At 41.1% G+C, this 24070-nt stretch overlaps 1 protein-coding gene across 4 annotated transcripts in view; it reads left to right on the forward strand.

The window, feature by feature from the left end:
• Window positions 1–5904: 5904 nt before the first annotated feature.
• The window catches only part of slc12a5b (solute carrier family 12 member 5b), a 50090-nt gene continuing 31924 nt past the window's right edge, over window positions 5905–24070 (forward strand). Inside the window, exon 1 of one of the 4 annotated variants that reach the window (XM_028992766.1) lies at window positions 5905–6270. In XM_028992766.1, the coding sequence (XP_028848599.1) occupies window positions 6216–6270 (55 nt within the window). In that variant the 5' untranslated portion in view covers window positions 5905–6215. Of the gene's footprint in view, window positions 6271–14789; window positions 15064–24070 lie in introns of those variants that run through there. The other 3 variants (XM_028992764.1, XM_028992763.1, XM_028992765.1) reach the window with 3 other exon arrangements.

The following is a 24070-nucleotide window of genomic DNA, read 5'->3' on the forward strand; positions in this document are numbered from 1 at the left end:
ATTAGTTCCAACAGTTGGTCATGACCCAACTTTTGTTGTGGATGACTTCCCTAGTTCAGAAGCAGATCCGCCCTTATCTATGAACACAGGCCTGCCAGATACTTGTTCAGTCCCTAGTAATCTCACGACTGGATTACTGTAACTCCCTTCTAGCAGGTCTACCTCTGAATGCCATCTGGCCTCTACAATAAACACAAAATGCAGCAACACAACTGGTTTCAACCTATCCAAATTCTCCCTCACCAGAAATTCACCCCACTGCTACGCCTCCACTGGCTCCCAGTAGCTGCCCGCATCAGGCCGACAAAGCCAAAAATGGGGTAGCACCATCCTACCTCAGAGCCCTTATTATACTTTGCACTGCACCTCGCACTATCTGACCCTCCGGTACTGCTTGCCTGGTCCGTCCACGGGTCCTTCGAAGTTTCTGCCTCTTCCAAACAGAACTGATATGGGAACACAGTGGTCATTCACCCACAAAAAGACTTTCCCATTATGCCATCTCCAACATTTTGGCACCCTGGCACCCTGGTGCTTCTGCTTATAAAGAGGGAGGTCTTCATTGAAGCACAAAATGTTATGGACCTGGAATTTCCAATCTTACACAAGCATGGTGCATGGTAGTGCACTGGTGCTTGATGTTAAGTGGGTGTGACTAGTGATGATTATTCAGATACAGGAACTCTCTTATCAGGTTGTCATCACATATGCAGCCCCCAGTCAATTAGGTACTTTACACTGACTCCTCCTCCTGGGTACAGGATCTCCAATATCGTTGGTCCTGGGATCACCAGCCTAAGAAGACATGAAATTGGACCATCTGGAGAGGTCAAGTAGCACTCAGGTGCAGACCAGCCAGGAGTGAGGTACAGTAGTCTAGTTTGGATATAACCAAGATTAGTCAAGTTTCTGAGTAGCCTGTGTGGATAAAAATGGACAAAAATCCATTCTAATGTTGTAGAGAAGGAATCAACATGAGCAAGAGAGATTGTAAATGTGAGACGAGCAGGAGAGGAAACCGTCCATGGTTACCCCAAGAGTTCCTGACACACATGCCCTACATGCTAAAATAGATTGGGGGAAAACACCAAGATGTCATTTGGAGCTTGACTGCCTGCTTTCTCTCTCTTTTCGTCTCTCCTTCTCTTTTCTTTTAATTTGGGTTTTTCTATCATAGTGGCTGTCCCACTGCCGACACCACAGGGAGTGCATGAGGTTGGGGTCAATACCACCAATAAAGGACAGACAGTCATCTTGGGTGTGGCCCACTTTTTGTTAATGTCTTTCCACATAGATGCTAGCCCTATTGTTGACTTAAAATTTTAGGATCGATGACCTTCGCCCGCCTTCGACCATGACTTTGGAATGCTCTACCCGGATACTGAAAATGTATGTTGCAGACCCGAAGTTACCTGCCAAAGCCTCTGACACACCCAAAATCACTTTGATCAAACCACGGCTACAAACTTGGATATAGCTTTCAGCCTTTGTTTTCACCCCTGTCCCGGTAGAACCCAGTTTTCCCTGCTTGGTGTCTCCCTCACCCCTGCTGAACCAAACTCCCCCTCTCCCTGGGCAGCAGCACTTGCCAGTCACTGTTTCCCTCCCACCTCCAGTCTCCATTGTGCCGTCTCCAGGTTGGCCTTTGTGTCCTCGCTCAAGTCCTCCTTGTCCTTCGTCAAGATTCAAGACTCAAGATTTTTATTTGTCACACGCATAGTTATAGCAGTAGGACACGCAGTGAAATGCATCCTGGACCACTCTGTTTTGACTGTGCATAGTTAAGCAATAGTTATAGACTTAAATAAAATAGAATAAAGGAGAAAATAAAATAGAATAAAAGAGGAATAAGGCTAGTAAAAAGTAGGCAAGCTATAATGCATGCAAGAGATTATGAGAACATGACACATAAGAGAACATCCTTTATTATTACATTACATTGAGTAATTACATTGTGTATTATAATTAGTTGTTGTAGAAAGTATTCACAGCGCATGACTTTTTCCACATTTTGTTATGTTACTGCCTTATTCCAAAACCTCGAGGTAACCTTTTTGACGTTGTCATTATAGGGTGTTTTGTGTAGAATTCTGAGGGAAAAAAAATATTTAATACATTTTGAAACAAGGCTATAACATAACAAAATGTGGAGAAATGTGATGAGCTGTGAATACTTTCTGGGTGCACTGTACATTGCAAAATTATCAAAATTTATGTTGAGTTGCTGTTAGAGTAAAAAAGTGTAGTGATTGTTACATGTGATACACAGCAGCACAGTACACGGTACACACAGTGAAATTTGTCCTCTGCATTTAACCCATCACCCTGAGTGAGCAGTGGGCAGCCATGACAGGCGCCCAGGGAGCAGAGTGTGGGGACGGTGCTTTGCTCAGTGGCACCTTGGCAGATCGGGATTCGAACTGGCAACCTTCTGATTACGGGGCCGCTTCCTTAACTGCTAGGCCACCACTGCCAAGTATTTATTTTTACCAGTGAAACCAATATAACATCTCCACATTCACAAATATACATTTCTGACATTCAAAAACAAAACAAAAACAAATCAGCGACCAATATAGCCACCTTTCTTTGCAAGGGCACTCAAAAGCCTGCCATCCATGGATTCTGTCAATGTTTTGATCTGTTCACCATCAACATTGCGTGCAGCAGCAACCACAGCCTCCCAGACACTGTTCAGAGAGGTGTACTGTTTTCCCTCCTTGTAAATCTCACATTTGATGATGGACCACAGGTTCTCAATGGGGTTCAGATCAGGTGAACAAGGAGGCCATGTCATTAGTTTTTCTTCTTTTATACCCTTTCTTGCCAGCCACGCTGTGGAGTACTTGGACGCGTGTGATGGAGCATTGTGCTGCATGAAAATCATGTTTTTCTTGAAGGATGCAGACTTCTTCCTGTACCACTGCTTGAAGAAGGTGTCTTCCAGAAACTGGCAGTAGGACTGGGAGTTCAGCTTGACTCCATCCTCACCCCGAAAAGGCCCCACAAGCTCATCTTTGATGATACCAGCCCAAACCAGTACTCCACCTCCACCTTGTCGGAATGGAGCTCTCTGCCCTTTACCAATCCAGCCACGGGCCCATCCATCTGGCCCATCAAGACTCACTCTCATTTCATCAGTCCCTAAAACCTTAGAAAAATCAGTCTTGAGATATTTCTTGGCCCAGTCTTGACGTTTCAGCTTGTGTGTCTTGTTCAGTGGTGGTCGTCTTTCAGCCTTTCTTACCTTGGCCATGTCTCTGAGTATTGCACACCTTGTGCTTTTGGGCACTCCAGTGATGTTGCAGCTCTGAAATATGGCCAAACTGGTGGCAAGTGGCATCTTGGCAGCTGCACGCTTGACTTTTCTCAGTTCATGGGCAGTTATTTTGCGCCTTGGTTTTTCCACACGCTTCTTGCGACCCTGTTGACTATTTTGAATGAAACGCTTGATTGTTCGATGATCACGCTTCAGAAGCTTTGCAATTTTAAGAGTGCTGCATCCCTCTGCAAGATATCTCACTATTTTTGACTTTTCTGAGCCTGTCAAGTCCTTCTTTTGACCCATTTTGCCAAAGGAAAGTAAATTACCTAATAATTATGCACACCTGATATAGGTTGTTGATGTCATTAGACCACACCCCTTCTCATTACAGAGATGCACATCACCTAATATGCTTAATTGGTGGTAGGCTTTCGAGCCTATACAGCTTGGAGAAAGACAACATGCATGAAGAGGATGATGTGGACAAAATACTCATTTGCCTAATAATTCTGCACTCCCTGTATTTAGTAGTGTAATACTTTTCTGTAATGAAATGTTGATACTATAAAGATCTGCAACATAACATAGTGTAAGTAGTAAACATTTTAAATCTGATTTTTAATGAATTCGAACCATGCAAACTATGATTTGACATTCCGGTGTCATTATTAATCCTTAAATAATGTCATGATGTTTATGTTTAGGGCTTGGATTAGTATTATTTCGGTCAGACACAGGAATGCTGTATCATGTGGGCACCACATGTTCACATTTACTTTACCTAACTCATACAAACATTTTCACCAAGTTGCAACGCTCTTATGAGGAAATCTATGCAGCGTGTTTTCATTTAGCGATTTCTTGCTCTCTTTCCTTAATTTCAGGTCATAAAGGAATTGAGGAGAGGCTCAGTCTCCATCACCTATAATAACAGGACATATGATGCTTTTAGCAGCGTTACTTCCACCTCAGCAATCACGGTGAAGACCCTATGCTGTGTGTCTCCTCTACAGGCTCCCTGCACTACATACATCATGTTACTCACCAGACATTAATATCCTTCATTTGTCCTGATGCTCCACATTGTGGTTTGGGTACAAACTCTGCCTTCACAACACAGACCTTTTTTTTCTCTATGCAGCGCTTTAACATCACTATGGACATTTGAACCTTTAAGAAAAACAGTGGTCCTTTTTTCTGACTAGAGAGTGCTTGCAAATTTAATTAAAAATATGTGATAAAATAGTAATCAAGTTAAAAACAAGAAAAAAAATGTGCTCAGTTAAATGTACAAGAATTAAATGCATCAGTAAATTATGGTTACTGACAAAGCAGCGCTGTCTCTGGTGCTGATTCATGAGGTCTGAACAGTTTATTAATGTTCCTACAGAAATATGAAAATACTTGTATTGAGTTGTCCTGTACCACTGTACCACAGCCCTTTTCCCCAAAAGCATATGCTACCCTGGCTGTGATTGCAGCTTTAGTAATAGGGTTTAGTAATAATGATAATAACAACTGTAGTAATCAATAATAGTAACAGTAACAATGAGTTCAGTGCAATAGATATTATTCTTTTATTGTACATTTATTGCAAAGTCGGAGAAACAAATCTCAAAATTGTACATTTTATAGAAAGACAAGACACTGAGACTTAATGTCTTAATGTCTCAAACATTAACTTGTGCTGCATTTACTACTGAAATAGGTCACATTTAAAGTAGTTTTTTTTTGCTGTTGCAGCAGGCACATGCACAGATAGACCCCAGGTGGTGCTCAGGCACCTGCCCCTTCAAAGTGCCATGTTTTTTGTGTTTAAACTTTAAATATGTCCAGTGGCATCACTTCCAAATTAAAAACATGTAAATATTCTCTGAGATTGCATGCACTCTTGTGTGCCCTGTTGAGCACCAGTACCACATCATCCGACCTTTTATTGCTCTAGTCCAACTGCTCTAATTAAGTGATCATTAATCTATGCAAATATATGCAGGTGTCACAAATGTTAACATGTCCAAACGTAATAAAGGTGCTCATGCACTACTCATCCACTTTTCATGTGCTCGTATTGATCAGTAAAAGCTTTAAGATTTATGGAGCCATTGATGCGTTTGGCCATGGCCGCTTGACCCCCACAATGTCTGTGCACACTAACCCTGAATTGCAGGTTAAGAGATTCAGGACAGTGCCTCTGTATGTTACTCTGTATTGCTGCAAAAGAGGTGTGTAAGCTCAGCAGAGCAGCATGTTGACCTGTCCAGGGCTTTTCATACGCTCCCCTTTCATGGCAGCATGTGAGGTGAATCCATAATCCAGTCTGAAACCTCACCTGGTTTTCTACACAAAGCAGGGCTTCAACCACTTTTATTTTTTTTAATTGAAAATATGGCATCATGTCAAGTGGCTGACTTCTCAGTCGATGGCAGTGCTGCCATGTCAGATTTTTGTCTCTCAGGAGGAGGCTGAGCTTAAACAGGGATAACACCATGTGCATGTGTGATGAATGTGAGCTTAGTCTGACAGTCTCATTTATGATCCCACAAACTGTGTGTGCATGCGCGTGTGTGTGTGTGCATGTAAATGCACGCGAGCATGTGCGCTCACAAGTGATCAAGCTCTGAGGCATTCCATCATCAGCTACACCCCTGCAGCCACGCGCTCTCTCCATCCTCCTCCTCCTGAGAGCGAGAGAGAGGGAGAGAGAGGGTGGGGGGGAGTCACGCTATACGCAAAGCACAGAGCGGCAAGAAGTGTGCCTCTTCTTTCTCCACTGCTGCTTTTTTAATACAAACACACACATACGCACACACTGAGGGGGAGAGACAGAGCGAGAGAGTCTCTCTGTTTCTCCTCTGCTGGTTTTTTCCCTCCTCCCACTCTCTCACGCCGGGTGGTGTGGGGCTGCAGAACCATCATCTGAAGCCGGTGCCGAGTCTCTGAAGGGGCCAGGATGCTAAACAACGTAACAGACTGTGAGGAGGGGGACGGAGGACCCAACAGTCAGGGTGAGTCACCCCTAATGTGTGTGTGTGTGTGTGTGTGTGTGTGTGTGTGTGTGCGTCCATAGAGGGGTGGTCAGAAATGAGTGCATACTGTATTCCCCTCTGTGGTGCTATTCCTAAACCAGCTTTTACTGCAAGGCTACTGTGAGTAGAATAATAATGCTCTCTCCGCCTCAAGAAGGACTCTGTGTGTGTGTGTGTGTGTGTGTGTGTGTGTGTGTGTAGTCTAGTGTAGTGTATGCTGCAGCATTCAGCTGACTTCATGGCTCTGTTGCTTGATAGATAGGAATAGTCCTGGTTTAGTACACTCACTTCATTGTACTGTACTCCTCAAAAACCATCTATCTATCTATCTATCTATCTATCTATCTATCTATCTATCTATCTATCTATCTATCTATCTATCTATCTATCTATCTATCTATCTATCTGTCTGTCTGTCTGTCTGTCTGTCTATCTATCTATCTATCTATCTATCTATCTATCTATCTATCTATCTATCTATCTATCTATCTATCTATCTATCTATCTATCTATCTATCTATCTATCTATCTATCTATCTATCTATCTATCTGACACATGCCAGTTGTCCCCATGTGACATGCCATTTAATCCCTGAACACTCTCTTGACTCACTTGCATGTATAAACATGTGTTTGTCAGGTGCGTTTGATGCAATTAACAACATGTAGATACTGAAATGTAAAATGCAGCTGTCTGTGGTTCTGATTCTTGATGGTTTTTAAATAACAGGCGTGAGAAAGAACCCTGAGGTTAATCCTGGTAGTATCATAAGTATACATTAGAAGTGAATCAAAACGAAGTTCTGGATTATCAGGGGCATGCTTTTGGACAGCTTGTATGTAATAAACCTGGGATCTGTCCTCACATGTGCACTGCAACAAATGCGAATCTCTTTAATGTGTGTGTCTCTCTGCCTTAATTTCCTTACAGTTTTTCTCCATTGGTTTGGCTCATTTCTTGAAACAGAAATTACATTCTCAAAATGACATGGACATACCTCCAAACCTCTTGGCAAATGTTCACAACAGAATGGCATTTCTCATTCATTTTATCAAATGGCAAATGCCTCAGTACATGTCTCAATTGTCTCAGTGCATCTTGGCAAATGATTAAGTACAAGTAGCTTTCAGTTATAGAGTTAGCCCACATATAGCACATTTTCAAAATGAATAGATCTTGTAGATCTAAACTGATTAGTTGATTCTCAGTCTAATGATCATTTTCTCCAAAACATGTCAGCATAATTTCATTGTATAAGTACTCGCATGCACAACTGTCAAGAACATAATACCATGAATACCATATATGAATTTCTTTGAATATTTGATAAATTGATGACAGTCATTGATAGTCAGGTAAAACTACACAAACGAAGGGGGAGTGTCACACACAGGTGTTTTCCATGATCGTGTGCTGCCAAACACAGATATATAGAGATATATAGAGCTTGACCAGCGCCAGTCCGGTCTCTGAGCATGGATAGACAAGGCCAAGCAAACAGACAAGGGGAAGTTCTTCCTCAAGGAAGAGGAGGAAGAAGAGGAGGACTGAGAATGCATGGTGGAGGAATAGGGGGAAGAGGCCGAGGAGTGGGAAGACACTGTGCTGTCCCGAATTAAATTGTATAGGACAAGGTACTGTGCGTGAGGCAAAAAATGTATAACTTACTGTAGAGATTTTGTATGCATCTGCCTACAGTAGTGGGTCTATACTAGCAGGTAAAGAGGACTAGTGGAATGTTTTGATAATAAATATGACAAGAAATATATTGAACAAATTACTGCAAACAATGGAATGAGCATCACGCTCAGGATCAGCCGACCCTGCTCCATGCTATGGACGCAGTGTGTGATGGCATTACAGGAGATCAATGCAGGGAATAGTTGCGGCATGCACGCCGTTTCTTCCCTCGTTGCATCGTATCTGCTGTGATGTGGACGAGAATCTGTGGCCAGACGGACAACAGCGTGTAAATAATCAGGAGGGTGAAGACAGTGGACAAGAGTGGGAGAATGAGTACATAGACCACTGAATAAGTCCTTGTTTTTTATAGTTTATTACTGTAATGTACATTTTCTTTTTACATATGTATGAAACTTTCTTTGCGTGTGAATAAAAAATGGTTAGAATTTCCTTGGTAGTGTGAGTGCAATCTGTGATGTCAAACCTTGGAGGCTACTATTTTCTGTTATATATTGTTGGTCCTCTGCCATAGTGACAAAACATCTAAACATTTTGTATGGCAGTACTGACACAATGCCAAAAAGATGATGCATTTTGGGGGCACTGACTACTCAGATTAGAAAGAAATGTAGTTTTGACACATGAGTGAACAGTTTTGGAAGAGATATGAGCTTTTGCAGGTGAGCTATAGTGTTGTACTAAGAGTGTTTTGCCAAATGATCTTAGAGTTTTGAGAATGTAATTTCTGTTTCAAGAAATGAGCCAAACCAATGGAGAAAAACGGTAATATCAGACTCTGAGGGGCAACAAAAATCTGAATCTAAATGTATACAGTGTGTGGTGTGTTTGCATGAGTGTGTGTTTGTGTGTGAAAATCCAGCACTGAGATTGACTCTTATTTAACATAGGATCTTTGTATGCATCTTATGCAATACAAGCCCAATACAATCTCTTTAAGATTTTAGCTATTCTCACACACATTTTACTTTACTTTTTTCACTAGAAAGCATTATAGTTCATGGTAAAGATGAATGCTATTTCATGATTCATTCTTTGCCTGTGCAGTGGCAAGCAATCTAAATATGTCCACAACGTACGAGGTCAGGTCACTGCTGGCCGATCCTGGTCCCCATGGTCAGGAAAAGAAGGGCCAAAACCAGGCCAGTACACACAGACATGCAGGCACGCAGGTTTTCAAGATGAGATTGTGCTAAACTGGTGCACCTCACCATTCGCCACAGATCCCACTCATCTCACATATCTGCAGCCGCGCCAAATGAGCGAGTTAGTGCTGTGGCCCGGTCTGCTGGGGCGCTTAAAGCCTGTGTTCCTCCTGGGATCGTTTCCTCTGTCAGCACATGCAATGAAATATCAGACACTTCAGCACTTTGGACAGTACCTATGGCTTAAAGCTTGATGTTCCGTTGTAGTTTCCAGAAAACACTGTAGTGGGGACACACAGTTGGCCTACAGAGGGATAAAAGAGAATTTCAACTCAAGCTAAAGCCCATGTTATTCATTCCATACCTGCACAGACCAAATAATACTACAAAAATAATACAAATCCACAATCACAAACATATATAGTCAAGTTGTTGCTATGTGTCCTAGTCCCCTGCTATTAAATACTCATTATAGTGCATTAGTCTGATTACAGCTACTCTAATATATATGTGAGCTGCATCCTGCTGCAGATAGTAACCAAAAAAGAGTTCATTTATCTCTATACTGGACTAGATACTACATACATACATACTAGATACTACTCTTGAGAATTGAAAGAAACCAGCTACCTATTTCCTTCTTCGAACATTTCTGGCACGTTATGAAAAGGGGGTTATAATAAAGAAACAAAAGGTCACAAAACAAGATATAAAAGTAAATGCAACGCAACAATGCAACAGTAGTTAAAGAACCCACAACGACATGAGAAAATCAACTGAAATATAAAGAGTCCTGATCACCCAGTCCTAATCGACAAAAACTGGGGTGAACAGGACTCACACACTTGTCAGTCTGATTCACCTGGCTAGTCCAGGTAAGCCGAGGAATGACAATTTCTAAGTGTCTGATCTTGCTTCTCAGTAAAATAAAACATGGTGTGATGCCTAGGTGGCTCAGAGCTAACCAGGTGCTGCCCATTCACATATGTGCTGGGTCCTAATCACCCCCAGGTTATGCTATTAGGTAGGGGTAATTAAGAACCTTTAAATGTTTCTCCCACACCCATATCTTGCATTATTGTTTTAATACATGGTTATGCCATGTATTTCTGTTGGATGTCTGTTCAGCATCCAACATCCATTTTTATTGAAAAAACACTTATTGCAAGACGTCATGCTTCTGTGCCTCACATTTCACCGGCATGACACATGGAGTGGTCTAATTTTTTTTTCACAGAGCTTATATCTGACTTTGGCACAAGCTATCATTATGCAATAATATTTCGAAATATTGTCAGTATCTCTTTACTCACTCCTATTTTCAAAAAACAGTTAATATCATAATGTCTGGGCCAGGGTACACAACCAAGTCCCCTATGGACAGAACAGGAAGAGGGTCACAAAGATGATGATGATGATTGCCAATGAGTTGCTGTGAAGGTATTATCACACTCTGGCACTTGGCATTTGTCTTCAGCCTCAGGGCTTTATTGGATTACAGAACAAAAAATTGGATTTGGGAGACAGAAATGTGTATATTGACTTCAGATACAGTGAGCTGACCTTATTGTAAATTTCACAAGTCTCTCTGGGGAAGAGAGACCCATCATGATGGTGCATCTTCTAAAAGAATAAAAAAAAAAAACATGATTGAAAGACAGAGGTGTCTTTCTGGTGTGTTAGAGCGGCAGAAAAATCAACTCAATCACATCCCAGCTAAAGTAAACTAAAATAAACTATAAAGAATGTACAAAATAAAAAGAAACACAAACAAGGAAATGTCTAAAGAGGAAAGAGGTTAAAATGGCAAATGGTTAAAAACAAAAAACAGAATGATACAATTATGATAGATACATACAGTACAGGCCAAAAGTTTGGACGCACCTTCTCATTAAAACGGTGACTATTTTGAAGAAACTAGAACATAAAACATGTTTTCAGTTATTTCACCTTTTTTTTGATAAGTACATAACTCCACATGTGTTCATCCATGGTTTTGATGCCTTCAGTGAGAATCTACCAATGTAAATGGTCATAAAAATGAAGAAAACACATTGAATGAGAAAGTGTGTCCAAACTTTTGGCCTGTACTGTATGTTGAGAATAAATATTAAGAATAAAGTAATACTCAAATGTGAAAACTAGAAATGGTGCAACAATATAATAATATGATATGGATGAAACCATAACAAAAGAAACCAATTGTTCTGGAACTGTTAAAACTAGAAGTAAAATAGTTAATTTATTAAAAACAAACTAAAAAAAGTGCGGGTAAATAGGTAGGTCTTGAGTCTGCTTTTAAAAAACATTCTCTGTTATCCTCAGGTGAGATAACATTAAGGTTCTGTGCAAAAGCCCTGACAGTGTGAACAAGCAAATTACCCAGAATACAATCTGTGTTTATCTGGTGAAGAGCACATTGGATTAATGATAGCTGTGTGAAAGGTTAGGCAGTGCTGTGCCGTACCCTTTCATCAAGAAAATGACTGGTCCCCCAGGCTTTCCATATTTCACCAGGATCATCTGACTAGACCCCCCTCTCCATTCCAATGCCCTTTTTACTGGTTGCATTAATCACACAATTTATATATATCTAAACCACTTCTAGATCAGACAAGTATCAAATAGCAAGTCTGGGCAAGTCTGATTTACGCTTAATGATTTTTATTGTAAATGTGGAGTCTAGTAGCAATCTACGTATTCCATGCACATTTTACTTGAATATACACATGGATTGAATGCATGCTTCATTTTCAAGATGCCACTTGTTGTGCTGTCTATGGTGCTGAACCATTTGAGTGAATTTCAATTCACTGTGTGTGGAAGACAAACCCAATATATATTTCCAATATCGGAGTCTAAAAGTTGTTTTAATCGGGACTATGCCCCATGACGTGCTTTACAGTTACTGTTAATCTTATCTGTACTCGAACCAGGGAAGAAATGCATTTTACACACTGTCACATGCAATGTCATAAACTGAAATGTTCCTGCATGATGGGTAATGCATTCTGCACGGCCTGTTATGGTAAGACAAATGTTGGCTGATAAGCGTGCTGTGGTGCTGGCTGTCAGACTGCCTTACAGATTGTTATCATGGTCACAGGGAATCCTAGATGCTCAGCACACGTCCCAGCGATTTAATGTTCAATCAGAGTAAAACAAAAGCAGAGATTTTTGCACCCGCTTAGCATGTGGCTGCATCAAGTGGATGGAGTGTTCTGCGGTGAACGTGCGCTCATTGCCTGGTCACATTTTGGGTCACACAGCATGGGGCTGTACATGCTGCAGTTATCACTTCAGAAGACATTTTTTTTATTCCACTGCATCATTACCAGAGCTTTGGAGTAATTACTACACACAGTATAATTAGCTATTCACTATAAATCATTAATGCTATTATTAATGATTAAATCATTAATAGAGCAAATGCTTCACTATTGACCTTGAAATGACCTTAAGAAAAAGTGCTGTATTTTATTGTTCTGTTGTGCTATATTATGTTATGTTTTATGTTATGTTTTTTAAGGAAAAGAGAGAAAGGCAAAAAAGTTACAATTTTAATAATTTGCATATTCTTGTGAACATTCTGAACTCCAACCACAGGTAAATGTACCTCAATCTGGTGTAAAGAGATTTTTTAAAAAGCACTGTATTACTCTTTTCAGCCATTGGTCCTTCAGCTGTTAATGCTGTCTTGCCAGATAGTGTGCACAGCAGCTGTGTGTTTAAATGCAGTATAGTTAATATTCTTAATACCCCAGTAGTAGTGTTAGTGCAGTTATTATGACTATCAATAATAAATAAGATTCAAATTTGCCATAGAATTTGCCAATGTATAAATTAGATCTGTGCTACTGTGAGGAAGTATTTGTGAAAACATTGAGAACCTCACACAAAATAAATCATGCTCTATATAGTATGTCTGTGCAGTAAATTTGATTTCTTTTTTTGTCAACTGCTCTTGTCCATGCCCATGTTGCACTCTGCTATAGTGTAAATGCGAGTGTGAGAAGGTCTGCACTCCCCAGAGTGAATTTCAATGTAATTACCTTTGCTTTATTATTCTGCCCACTGACACACATATCAGCATAAGCACAGGGCTGCTGCACCCTGCAGAATCCTAAAGAGCTGCGCAACCCCACCCCCCTCTTCTCTTTCTGCCCCTCTTTCCCTCTGCCCTTCACCTTTCTCTCTCTCTCTCTCTCTCTCTCTCTCTCTCGTTGTTCCACTGCCTCCCTCCACCGCTTCTCTCTCTGCTCTCATGTAAAACAAACAAGCAAAAATCCTTCCACAATACACGCTAAATAAACTTGTGGCTCTTTAATAAAACATCCGTTCATTTTCCAAAACCACTTATACAGGTCAGGGTCATGCAAAAGCCGGGACCTGGAAAAAAAAGGACACAGCCGCAAGGTTGTGAGCCCTTTTCGTATTTAACTGCACAAAAGAATGGAGTTAAACAGTCCACACACGACTCTTTCATGCAAACATTAAGCTGCCTTTCTGTTCCCCTGGCATACTCCTGATCTTCTGACAATAGCAGACGCAAACAGCCACAGTTGCCATGGAAATGAAGGAGCCAGGGGTGAGGGGAATCAATAGATGCAAAACTGAGCAATATTGACTGTTGCGGACATGATTGATCAGCTGCCAATCAGGATGGTGCTGAAGAGGATTGATATATGAAGATTAACAAAAGCAATCGCACCCGTCAAACACACAGCACACAGGCTGAGTGGCGTGTCGATGCTCGCGTATCGACGTTCGCTGTAATCGTGGTGCTATGCAGAAAAGCTAGATTGATTTGCATGATCTAAAGTTGAATAATCCATGTGATGGTTTATAATGGCTCGTAGGTCCAACAGTTAGGATGTCGATCTTTCATCTAATCTCTACTTGCTGTCAAGTTTCTCTCCTAAGATCTTATCTTTTTTTCTGGAGAACATTTAGGGTCACATGGAACAATGTCATAGGTCAGGACACTTTGGGCTGAGGTTGAATACAAGCACTTGGTTTTCTGTGATTAATCATGAAGCCATATTATGACCTGACTGAATGAAAGGCTCAAGTCCCCTTACAGGACCAATGGTGGACATTATAACTGTAGGACTGGATTTCATTTGATGGACATCTGCACCAGGGTCATAGGGTCAGTTTGTGTCAAACCACTTGGCTCAGCATCACTCACGTTAGGTCTGTCATGCCTATGAAGGTTAATTAATTTGAGTAGATGTATGCCTTAATGTGGGCTTATAGATTTAGACGGGGGTTTCTGGATGATGTTTCTGGATTTGCTTTGGATTTAGATTTAACCACGATCAGCGTCTGAAGCTGACAGTGTGAAAACCTTCTTGTGAGATGATCTGATATGGGAACCTCCATCCATTCTGGGTTTAAAGGGTGTGTGTGTGTGCTTGGAAACCTACCTGCATTTCCTGTGAGAAGATGATATGGTCAGTCAAAGATCAGGACCAGGAACCACCTGTTTCAGGGGCTAAAGATGGTGGGAGATAAGCAAGAGACAGAGCGAGAATGACAGACAGGGCGGGAGAGGAGGGAGGAGAGGATCAAGAGTGAACACGTCAGATTAATAGCTCCAGCATTTCAGCAAATTAGGACAAAGACTTGGAGACACGCCCATCGCCCACAATGCAATGAGAGCATGCCATGATGAAATCAGTAGTACAGGTCTTCTGTCACCGATCACCATGCTACCCTACAACCAGATCCATGTCTGAGTGGTCCCAGACCATTGGGTTTTCCAGCTTCGTTATTCGCTGGCTGTCTCCTGCATCTTGAGCGCCCACGTTCGCCCGTCACCGGACACCCGCCTAATGGCCGCTGCCATGGATCACGCCGGCGAAAACATCTCCAACCACATCACCGCGCCGCCTACAGCCAAGAGCTCGCACCCTCCCAGAGGTAATGGTGATCTCTGCTCTTTACCTGGTTTTCTGTGAGGGGTAGAATATGAACCAGAGCCCAAGGTTAGTGTGCCTGACAGCATCCTTTCTCTGAAACGGTTTAATCTGCCTGCCAGATGTTGGAGGCTTTGGGATCCACGGTGCATCAATTTGCATGATTGCTTAGACACTAATTCACTGTCATTTTTTTGCTCATACTGGGAGCAATGGGCCCACGAGACTCCGTATTTCAATTTTAATGTTGTCCACCTGCTTCCGGATTGGCTGTCGTTGCACTCCCAGAGATTTCGAGTGGTTGTGGTCATAACATTCACAAATTAGCTTGGTCTTGAGGGAGTGCAATGCAAAATTGCAGTTTTTCTATGAAAAAAGTGTGTGCCCTATAAGAATATTATATAACCATTGGAACATTTTACAAGAAAAAGTAATGATGATTATGAGACATGAGAAGTATCTTCTAACCACCCATTGGTGCATGCATTTCCAGTAACACAGTAGAAATGGGGTTTTGTGCATTTGACATCATTTTATTAAGATGATCTTAATTTATTTTTTCGCACTTTAAAACTTTACTGAGTGTGCGTTTCTTTTTGTTGAATGTTGTATAGAGTGTCACACGTTACGTCACTGCTGCAGAGCAGTGTGTTATATAAGAGGTCCCTGTTTAATACCATCCGTAGGATTTTAATAACGGGACTGATGGTTATTCTGCTGATGTGTTCGTGGCTGATTTACAGCTTTGCTAAATTACGATGGACAGATGTTTGTGCCCCAAAGAGCAAAGGCCATTTTGTAGCAAACAGGCAGTAAAAAGAAAAAGAAATTGGTGGGAGAAGAGAGAAAATTTTAATACCTTTTATGGTTCAGTTGTGCATGCAATACAATTGTGTATGCGTTTTATTATCACAGTCTAAATCATACCTTTGTGTAATATGTTTCCTTCCCCACCCAAACTGGCAAACACAGAACGCACATACACACACATACACACACACAACCACACACACACACACACACAGAGAGAGAGCACACACTAATCTTCCCGCCTAAGATAACACGTCTGACACTTTCCTCAGTCTCTTGTCTTGTGCGCGGGGAGATTATGAAATGTAGCTCACACTAATCCCGCCTACATCCCTCTCCCAGTTCGGACTGCAGCACTGCAGCTGCCCCTGGCCTGGGCATGATCCCTCTGGCTGTGTGTGCTAAAGGGTTTGGGATGGGCACATATAACACCTGCTCTCTGTGCTCAGGGATTGGACACTGGCTCATTCTATATGGCCATGCATACTGGACAGTTTTGTAAAATATTAACAATAATTTTCAGCAGTCAATTGATTATCGTTTCAGATATCTGTTATAAATGCATGTTGCTTTTTTAGTAGATTGTCAGGAAGAAAAATGTGCATTCATTCTGAATGAACACATAAAAATATGTTTGATTTTAATGTTGAACGGTTCATTCTCTTTGCATGTGTTAAACTGGGCATGGTGCACCTGCCATGAAAGGCTGCTTTGGTTGCCCGTCCCCATATATGGGCAGAAAGCACACGACAACAGTGAGGTTCAGTCTAATTCTGAGCTGCATGAATTCTGTTTGCACCACTCTTCGGTAATAAGCGCGGCGTAACACAGGTGGCGTGAAACACGTTCCAGCTGCTTCCAGTCATGTGCATCCGGACGGCTACGCGCCCCACTCAGTCTGCAACCACATCACATCGCCGGCATGTACGGTCTTATTCCAGCAGCTCTTTAGCAGGCATTAGCATTTCATCCCAACGCTCATTTGCGTTATGTAACTGTATATTATGCAACTGCTAGATATTCTCTGTACATCTAATTTGAATGTAGGGTGCCCCGCTTTGTACGAGGGAATATACTTTAAAGACCAGGCTTGGGGGAAGGAATGCTAAAATCGATTACTAATCTGGTACTCATGCTCTATGCTCTCTACTAAGAAGCTTTAATGAAAGTAAAAAAAAAAAAAAAAAAAAACGGGACACCCATTCCACTGGACCCACCGGAGCCCCCAGTCGTAAAGAACTCAAATTAAATTAGCGTGGTCTAATGCTTGTGTCTAACAGTGCCGGATGAGTCAGGATTTTCTGCCCCTAGTGAAATGCCGCCATGTCACAGCCTGCTGTTGATTTGCCGTTTCACCGTCGATGCAGATGTGGACACCCCCACAGTGCAGTGTTTACCTGCCCTTCCCCAAATAGCTTCTTGATATTTTTTTGGTGTTTAAGCGATGACATTTACAAAGAAAAGCAAGAATCTTGCCGGATAATCATGTCTGACAACATCCCGGTGCATCACATAATAACCCATATAATCACTTGTAGTCTCCTTCTCATTTTATTTTTTGAAAATAAAGAAACTCTTGCGACATTCTGTTTAATAGCACACAGGAAATGTAGTTAAAAACTCTTATGTGTATGTTGCTGTCTAGCTTGGAATCGGAAGTGCATTGCGGTGCTGCCTGTCTGCAGTGTTGTGTGCCCCTGTGCCGTGATGTGTTCTGTGTTATCTGCACTGTCATTATGATCTGTGTGCACAGGAATGCCCGTATGTGTAAAAAAAAACTGCACAGCCTGTGTCAGGGCTGCTCGCGTCACAAATTCTGCAGCAAGTGGCTTCACCTGCAGAAAAGGTGACCTGAAGTTAGACTTTCACCCATGAATAATTCATCCCGAGTCCAACTTTGGAACTGACGAATGAATCTGACTGTGGCTGTGTATGTCTCTTGTATATATGTGAATGTTTTTTTTGGCGTGGGGCGTGTGACCTTGTCTGTCAGCGCGTGTTGTCTTTTTGTGTTTGTGACATTTGTGCAATTTCATTACTTCACCTTGGTCCTCATGTCAGCCCCCTAGCCAGAGACCACTTCCTGTTTCTATCACAGCTGTGAATGAGATGATCCACTCAACCAAATCTCATCGAACAAGGAAAGGTCTCAGAACAACTGGTGTGGACAGCCTATTCAATTTTGACTGCTGAACCTTTCCTATACAAAAGGATTGTGATTGTATTATGTATTTGAAGGCATAGACTTGTTAAGCTAGTTAGCATTGTTGTATTTTTTTAAAATACAAGCTTTTACTGACAATTGGAATTTTAATGAAAAAAATGAAGCACAGATCTGGTGCCCCACATATCTGGGTTTGAGACCAGGTGGCCCTGGACGCTCTCTCCTTTTTAATACACATGGTGTCAGAAACCTGATGGCTTTATGTCAAGCCATGCCCAGTTTGTGCGATGTATGTGGGCCACCCCCAAGTCAGGTTGACTCTCTGTTATAAACAGCATTTTAAATGACTTTTCTTGTTGGTTAACACCATGAGTGGCTGTACGGTTCGCACGCCCCCCCTGTGTGTTGGAGCAAGACATTGAGGGAAAGAGGGAGAAATAGTACGGTGTGTTTCTGTCTGAGTGTGTGTGTAGGTCCTGCGGCAGCTGCTTGTACCATCAGGTCATAGTGCTCAACTATGTAGGTCAGACTGTGGAGAGGCAGGTTGAGAAAGAGAGGGAGAAGAGAGAGAGCAGGAGAAACAACACAGATAGTATACTCAATAACTCTATCACCCAATAGATTGCAGGGAAAGAAATGAGCTGAGGAATATTAGTAACTCTGCACTAAACACACGTGATTTCAATCCCCTCTTTTATGTGATGTTAGTGACAATGTCTGTTCCAGGACATCCCTTGACAAATGGTAAGTCCATGATTGTATCCAATCAGAACAATTCTTGATAATCAATGTGTTGGAATGCATGGTGTACATTGGAAGGCATTTCATTGGCTTTTTGTTCATTTTGGTTGACTTTAGCAGCTGGGTAGTGGATCCATGGACCTAGACCAGGAGGTCACCAAATGTGGTCCTGGAGAATTGTTCCTGGAGGATTTTTCCATGTACTTTGCTTTTGAGGTTCACTCTTCTGCCCATCCAAAAAACTCTCCTGGCGCCTGGACGTTTTTTTCTTGCATTAGGATGAAATGGTTAAATTAAATAGCTTCAATCAACTTATAATCCCCTCTACAATTAAGCTCTCCTCCATTTTAGTCTGTGAGCCTGCTACGATGCCTTATTTGTATTGATTGCACATCAATGCATCATAACACAAAGAGGTCAAATTTCAATCAAATTCAATTTGGTTTGTCGTGTCCGCAGAGGCTCATTGATCATTACTTTGCTGCACAGCTTTAAAGAAAAACTTTAAACTTTGTTTAAATTCATTATATTGGTGTCATTTTGTGCAATAAATGGCAGATTTTTAAATTTGTACATTTATCTATAGGGAATTTCAACTAATCGAGATATAATGTATATTATATCTTGCAAAAATATTGCAATATTATTTTTAGACCATATTGCCCAGCCCTTATCTCAGGTACAGTCAATGTTTGAGCTTTGGGGGTAGGTGGTTTAAAGAAACAGTTTGATAACAGTTTAGTAATATGATGTCATTTATTAATTTCCATCTGAATTTCCATTTATGGCATTTATCACATGCCCTTTTCCAGAGCATGACACTGGAGACACCCAGGGTTAAGTGTCTTGCTCAGGGACACAATGGTAGTAAATGGTGTTTGAACCTGTGACTTTGTGGTCTTCTGGTTCATAGGCAGGTGTGTTACCCACTAGACTACAATACTAAATGGTCTTGAGACGTCCTGATATTTCCGTAAATCATCTTACATTCCAGCCTACTGCCAGGGTGTGTGACAAGAAGCAAAACAAAACCTCAGGTCCCCTGTGGACTATACCAGAGTCCCAGAGCTCTTGTCTAATAAAGCAACAGCTTAACAAGAACAGGCAGATGTCAGTATGAGGTGACATCCCATGTCTTGTAAATGTGCCTATGACATCTCAGTGCATCTTTGTCACATGCTGAAACTCATTTCCTGATATGTAATCTTAGAGCCATTTGCTTCTTCAGACAGATACAAGCGCGCTGTCAAGCCATCACATTTTCCAGGAGAGTCTTTTTCCTCTGCATTTCCTGTGCAGATGTGAAGAGAGGAACTTCTGACTCATTGCATCTATCTGGGTCACATCACTGTTCCCTCAACAGAAGTTCAAAGACAGCAGATTCTCGCTGTCTCTCTTGCTGTCTCTCTCTCTCTCATATCTGCACAGGGATTTAAAGACGTAAAATGAGATTCTTGGGGTTTCAAAGCTGTGCGCTGTGAACATTACTTCACACACTTTCTCTGTAAAAGTAATCCTTTCCCCTTAAAAGGAAATGCCTGCAGTGCATTGGCAGCGTGGCGGTGCTGGTGGCTGTGCCTGTGAGAGAGTTTTTACTAATCTCTCTCGTGTTCACCAATTAATGCAGAATTGTTCATTTAAGTAATCTGTCACACCTAATATTTTAACATTACAGTAATGTAAATAAACCAAACAAACCAGCTGTCAGTAGCATTACAATAAAGAAAAAAAAACATTTCACCCAAAAGCATAAATTAAACAGCTCAGTTCAAAAGTCAAAGCAATATTTTTAACTACTGGAATGAAACTAAAACAATATGTTGTTCAAACAACAACTATGGATTACTTTTTCCAGTGTAATATTACATTTTTTTCTCCTGGCATAAGCAAATTTTTGTATCTATTGGTTATTTTTGCATCTACTAGTCCAAGGCACCGGGGGGAAAATATCTCATGTAGTGCCATATCAAGGCCTGACATGTTGCCTGGTCAATATCCTCGCATGCCTTCTCCATTGGCTGTGAAAGAGCCATGCACTGATGGGGATGACGGTCATAGACCTTCTAGCGCCATGGTCATGGTTATTTAATGGTTGATCACATGATCCACTATTGTAGTTCTAATGAGCAATAATCAGTAATTCTATTTCTAATCCTTCTGCCTTCCTCTGCACCTCTCCGTCCTCCTCCTCTAAATTCACCTCCTAGTTTTCGTCGTCCTCCTCTTCCTCCTGCTTCTTTTAGTCCTTGTTTGCTTCCATGCCCTCCTCTAATTCTTAATCTTTCAGTCATTGTTTGCCACACTGAAAGCTTTCCTATGGTTTATTTAAATTGCTTATGCCGATTGCAAGGTGAACTAATTATCCAAAACAGTTGGCCAGACAGTTGGCAAAATAGTGTAAATAATATCCATAAATGTGTACAGTTGTACTAGGAATATGTTGATCATTTGTAAATTGTGTGTAAAGCTCTCTTCTGTTTACAGTTTTTGCAAAAGGAGTGCTGTGCAGTCGATTATATTAACACATTTTTCAAATTGTGAATTTGCAAGCTCAAAATTTGTATCAATAGTTGTTAGTTATCCGTCTTATCTGTCTTTAGAAATTGTGCTGTAAGAAACATTGTTAGTGTATAAGCAGTCAGAAACAAGCTGTAATATTAGCAAATTACTAGTCTGTTTGCCTTGATCTGAGATACCAAAATGCATTCAGCATCAAACACATCATTTACCTCATGTATCTAGGCTGAAATTAATTGAGCACTGCTGAACCAGCCATAGAGAACGAGATGGCACAGATTCTCTTTGAATTTTAGCACCTTAAAAAATGATCACCTGATGTTTCATACATATTCAGGGACAAATGTTGGAAAACATCCAGAGAAAGTCCATGTCCCTTGCCCTGCGCTTTATAAATCATAGTCCTAAAATACTACATGTTCAATAACCATTAGAGAACAGCAGTGTCATTTTGCCAAAAGAAGGGCAAAGTGAGACAGAGGTAGAGAGATAAATACAGGACGCCTTCTTGCCAGGAAATCCATTACAGCAGATTGTCCAAACCAGCTCAAACCAGGAGTCTTCCCAAGACAGAAGGTGGGTGGAGAGTCCAAAGACTGATGCGCAAAAGAGTGAAGGAGAGGTGGGGGTGGAGAGAGAGAGAGAGAGAGAGAGAGCGAGGGACTGTATTGATTCTAATTGTATTAATAGCTGTCAGTATAAATGCACTTCAGAGGACAAGGTTGTGAGCTTAATTTACAGCCATCAGGGAGTCATCAGGAAGATTTCATTTTATTTGGCACCTAGAGTAGAACAGCTCCCCTGCCCCAACCGTTTTGGGTGTCTCAAGGTTGCTTCTTTTCTTGATACTATCACTTTGCTGCTTGGAATTTAACAGAATGGTGGAAATAACGACAGTGAAATGCCAATAAAGGCATTGCCAAATAATATACATGATCAGACATAATATCAAAGTCACCAGCATGATCACAAATTTGCCCCCAAAATAGTCCCATTGAGACATAAGACATCTGGACGTGTCCAACGGTGCTAGCAATTGTGGGGTGGGACCTCCAGGAAACAGGGTTGTTTCTCCTGCACATCCCACAGGCTTGTTCAGACCAAGGCATAGACGATTCAGAGATCAAGCCAGCAACTCTTTGTCACATTCCTCAAACCATTAGTGAACTTTTTTTATGTGAGACAGGATTCCATTAAGCAATAGAGGACCAGCAACATGACACACCCCAAATTAATATCATTAATATCATAACATGAATGCCAGAACCAATGGCTGGCCAGAGCACAACACTGCCTTCACCTCCTTGCTATCTCTTCTGTGCCCAATGTGCTCTTCAGCTTTCTGTGTTATCGAGCATGGAGGACACAGAGTCACAGAGGACTGCGCTCCGAGGGAAGATAAAAGTACTGTGTCATCCTCCTTCTCTTCATCGCTGCCTCTTTTTCTGACTATAGAATGGAACCAGGAACAGACCTGTGTGATGTTAAAGTGGGTATGAGGGACACACAGCCACCCTCCAGCTTCTGGAACTCTTTCTTTGTTTATATATGGCATAAAAGATAGAAATAAACACAGATCCTTTATCTTTTTCCACATATCTGTAAATGTACTCACACACACACACACACACACACACACACACATACCAGAAACGTACAGGAAGGCACTACCTGCTAAGTGCGTTGATGGCATTTGAAGAGGGATTTTGTCCCTTTGGTATAGTGTTGTGTGTTCAAGGCTAGGTGAGAACAGCATGAAGAACTGACTCGAGGTGTGGCCTGTGTCCTAATTTTGATTTTTGATCAGGGCACTTAGATGCATAGCTATATGAGCATTTGCTTTTCATTTAGTCAGCATTCTGTTCAATGCAGTCTTGAATTGTAATGTTTGATCAACTGGATATTTTAAATCATGCAAGCACTGTGTGCTTAGTCGTCTTGATCTCCTGACAGTTACCTTGCATGTTCACAATCAGGGATTGTGATATGACACAGAGTTAAGTTTTTCCAATTTCACCATTTTTAGGCTATATTTATGCATGAAAAATACTGATGTATTGATTATAATCGCAAAATGTAAGAAAAGTGCATCAACTCATAATTTCATCAAGCCTAATTTTTGCACATATTGATTGTGATCAAACTGAGATTATATGAATGGAGAATTTGAATAACTGAATGAGTGTTGGGATTAGTTCAGGCTCTGTGCTGCATGGATGGGAGAGGACAGGTTTGTTCTTTTTGGCAGAGCGGCTCAAAGTGCGGTGAATCAGGCAGCTGTTGGATTATCACTCTGATCTGTTGTTGGATTAGGCTTTTAGAAAGCTGCTGTAAACTCTCCATTTTTGTAATAAGCATGTCACATGGAGGGGACCAGTGGTGGCGACCTCTGCCTTAGTGAGAGTGGCGTCACTGTCCCTCAATCCCAAAATAATTACTATTGATAGTGAGATTATCAGAATTATTTGCTATTGGACAAGCAATTAATAAATTTTTGTTCAATAAAAACTACACTTTTGATTGACAATTTGGACTCTTACCAACATTAAAATAATAAATATATTCACAGTACACAAATCAAGTTTTAAATGTTAAACTCTTTTCAGTGTGCCATGAAGCAAGTGAACTTCCATTTAGCCATCTATAAATTATCAATAACATAGATATTTATGAATTCTAAGTCTAATTGTTTGTTGTAAATATCACATTTCAATCTGTATTATTGTGTTATTGATTAATCAAAACACTGTATTATGGAAGACAAATATATATGTATAAG

The sequence above is a fragment of the Denticeps clupeoides genome, chromosome 10, assembly GCF_900700375.1.
Source record: "Denticeps clupeoides chromosome 10, fDenClu1.1, whole genome shotgun sequence".
In the NCBI taxonomy this organism is placed as follows: Eukaryota; Metazoa; Chordata; class Actinopteri; order Clupeiformes; family Denticipitidae; genus Denticeps; species Denticeps clupeoides.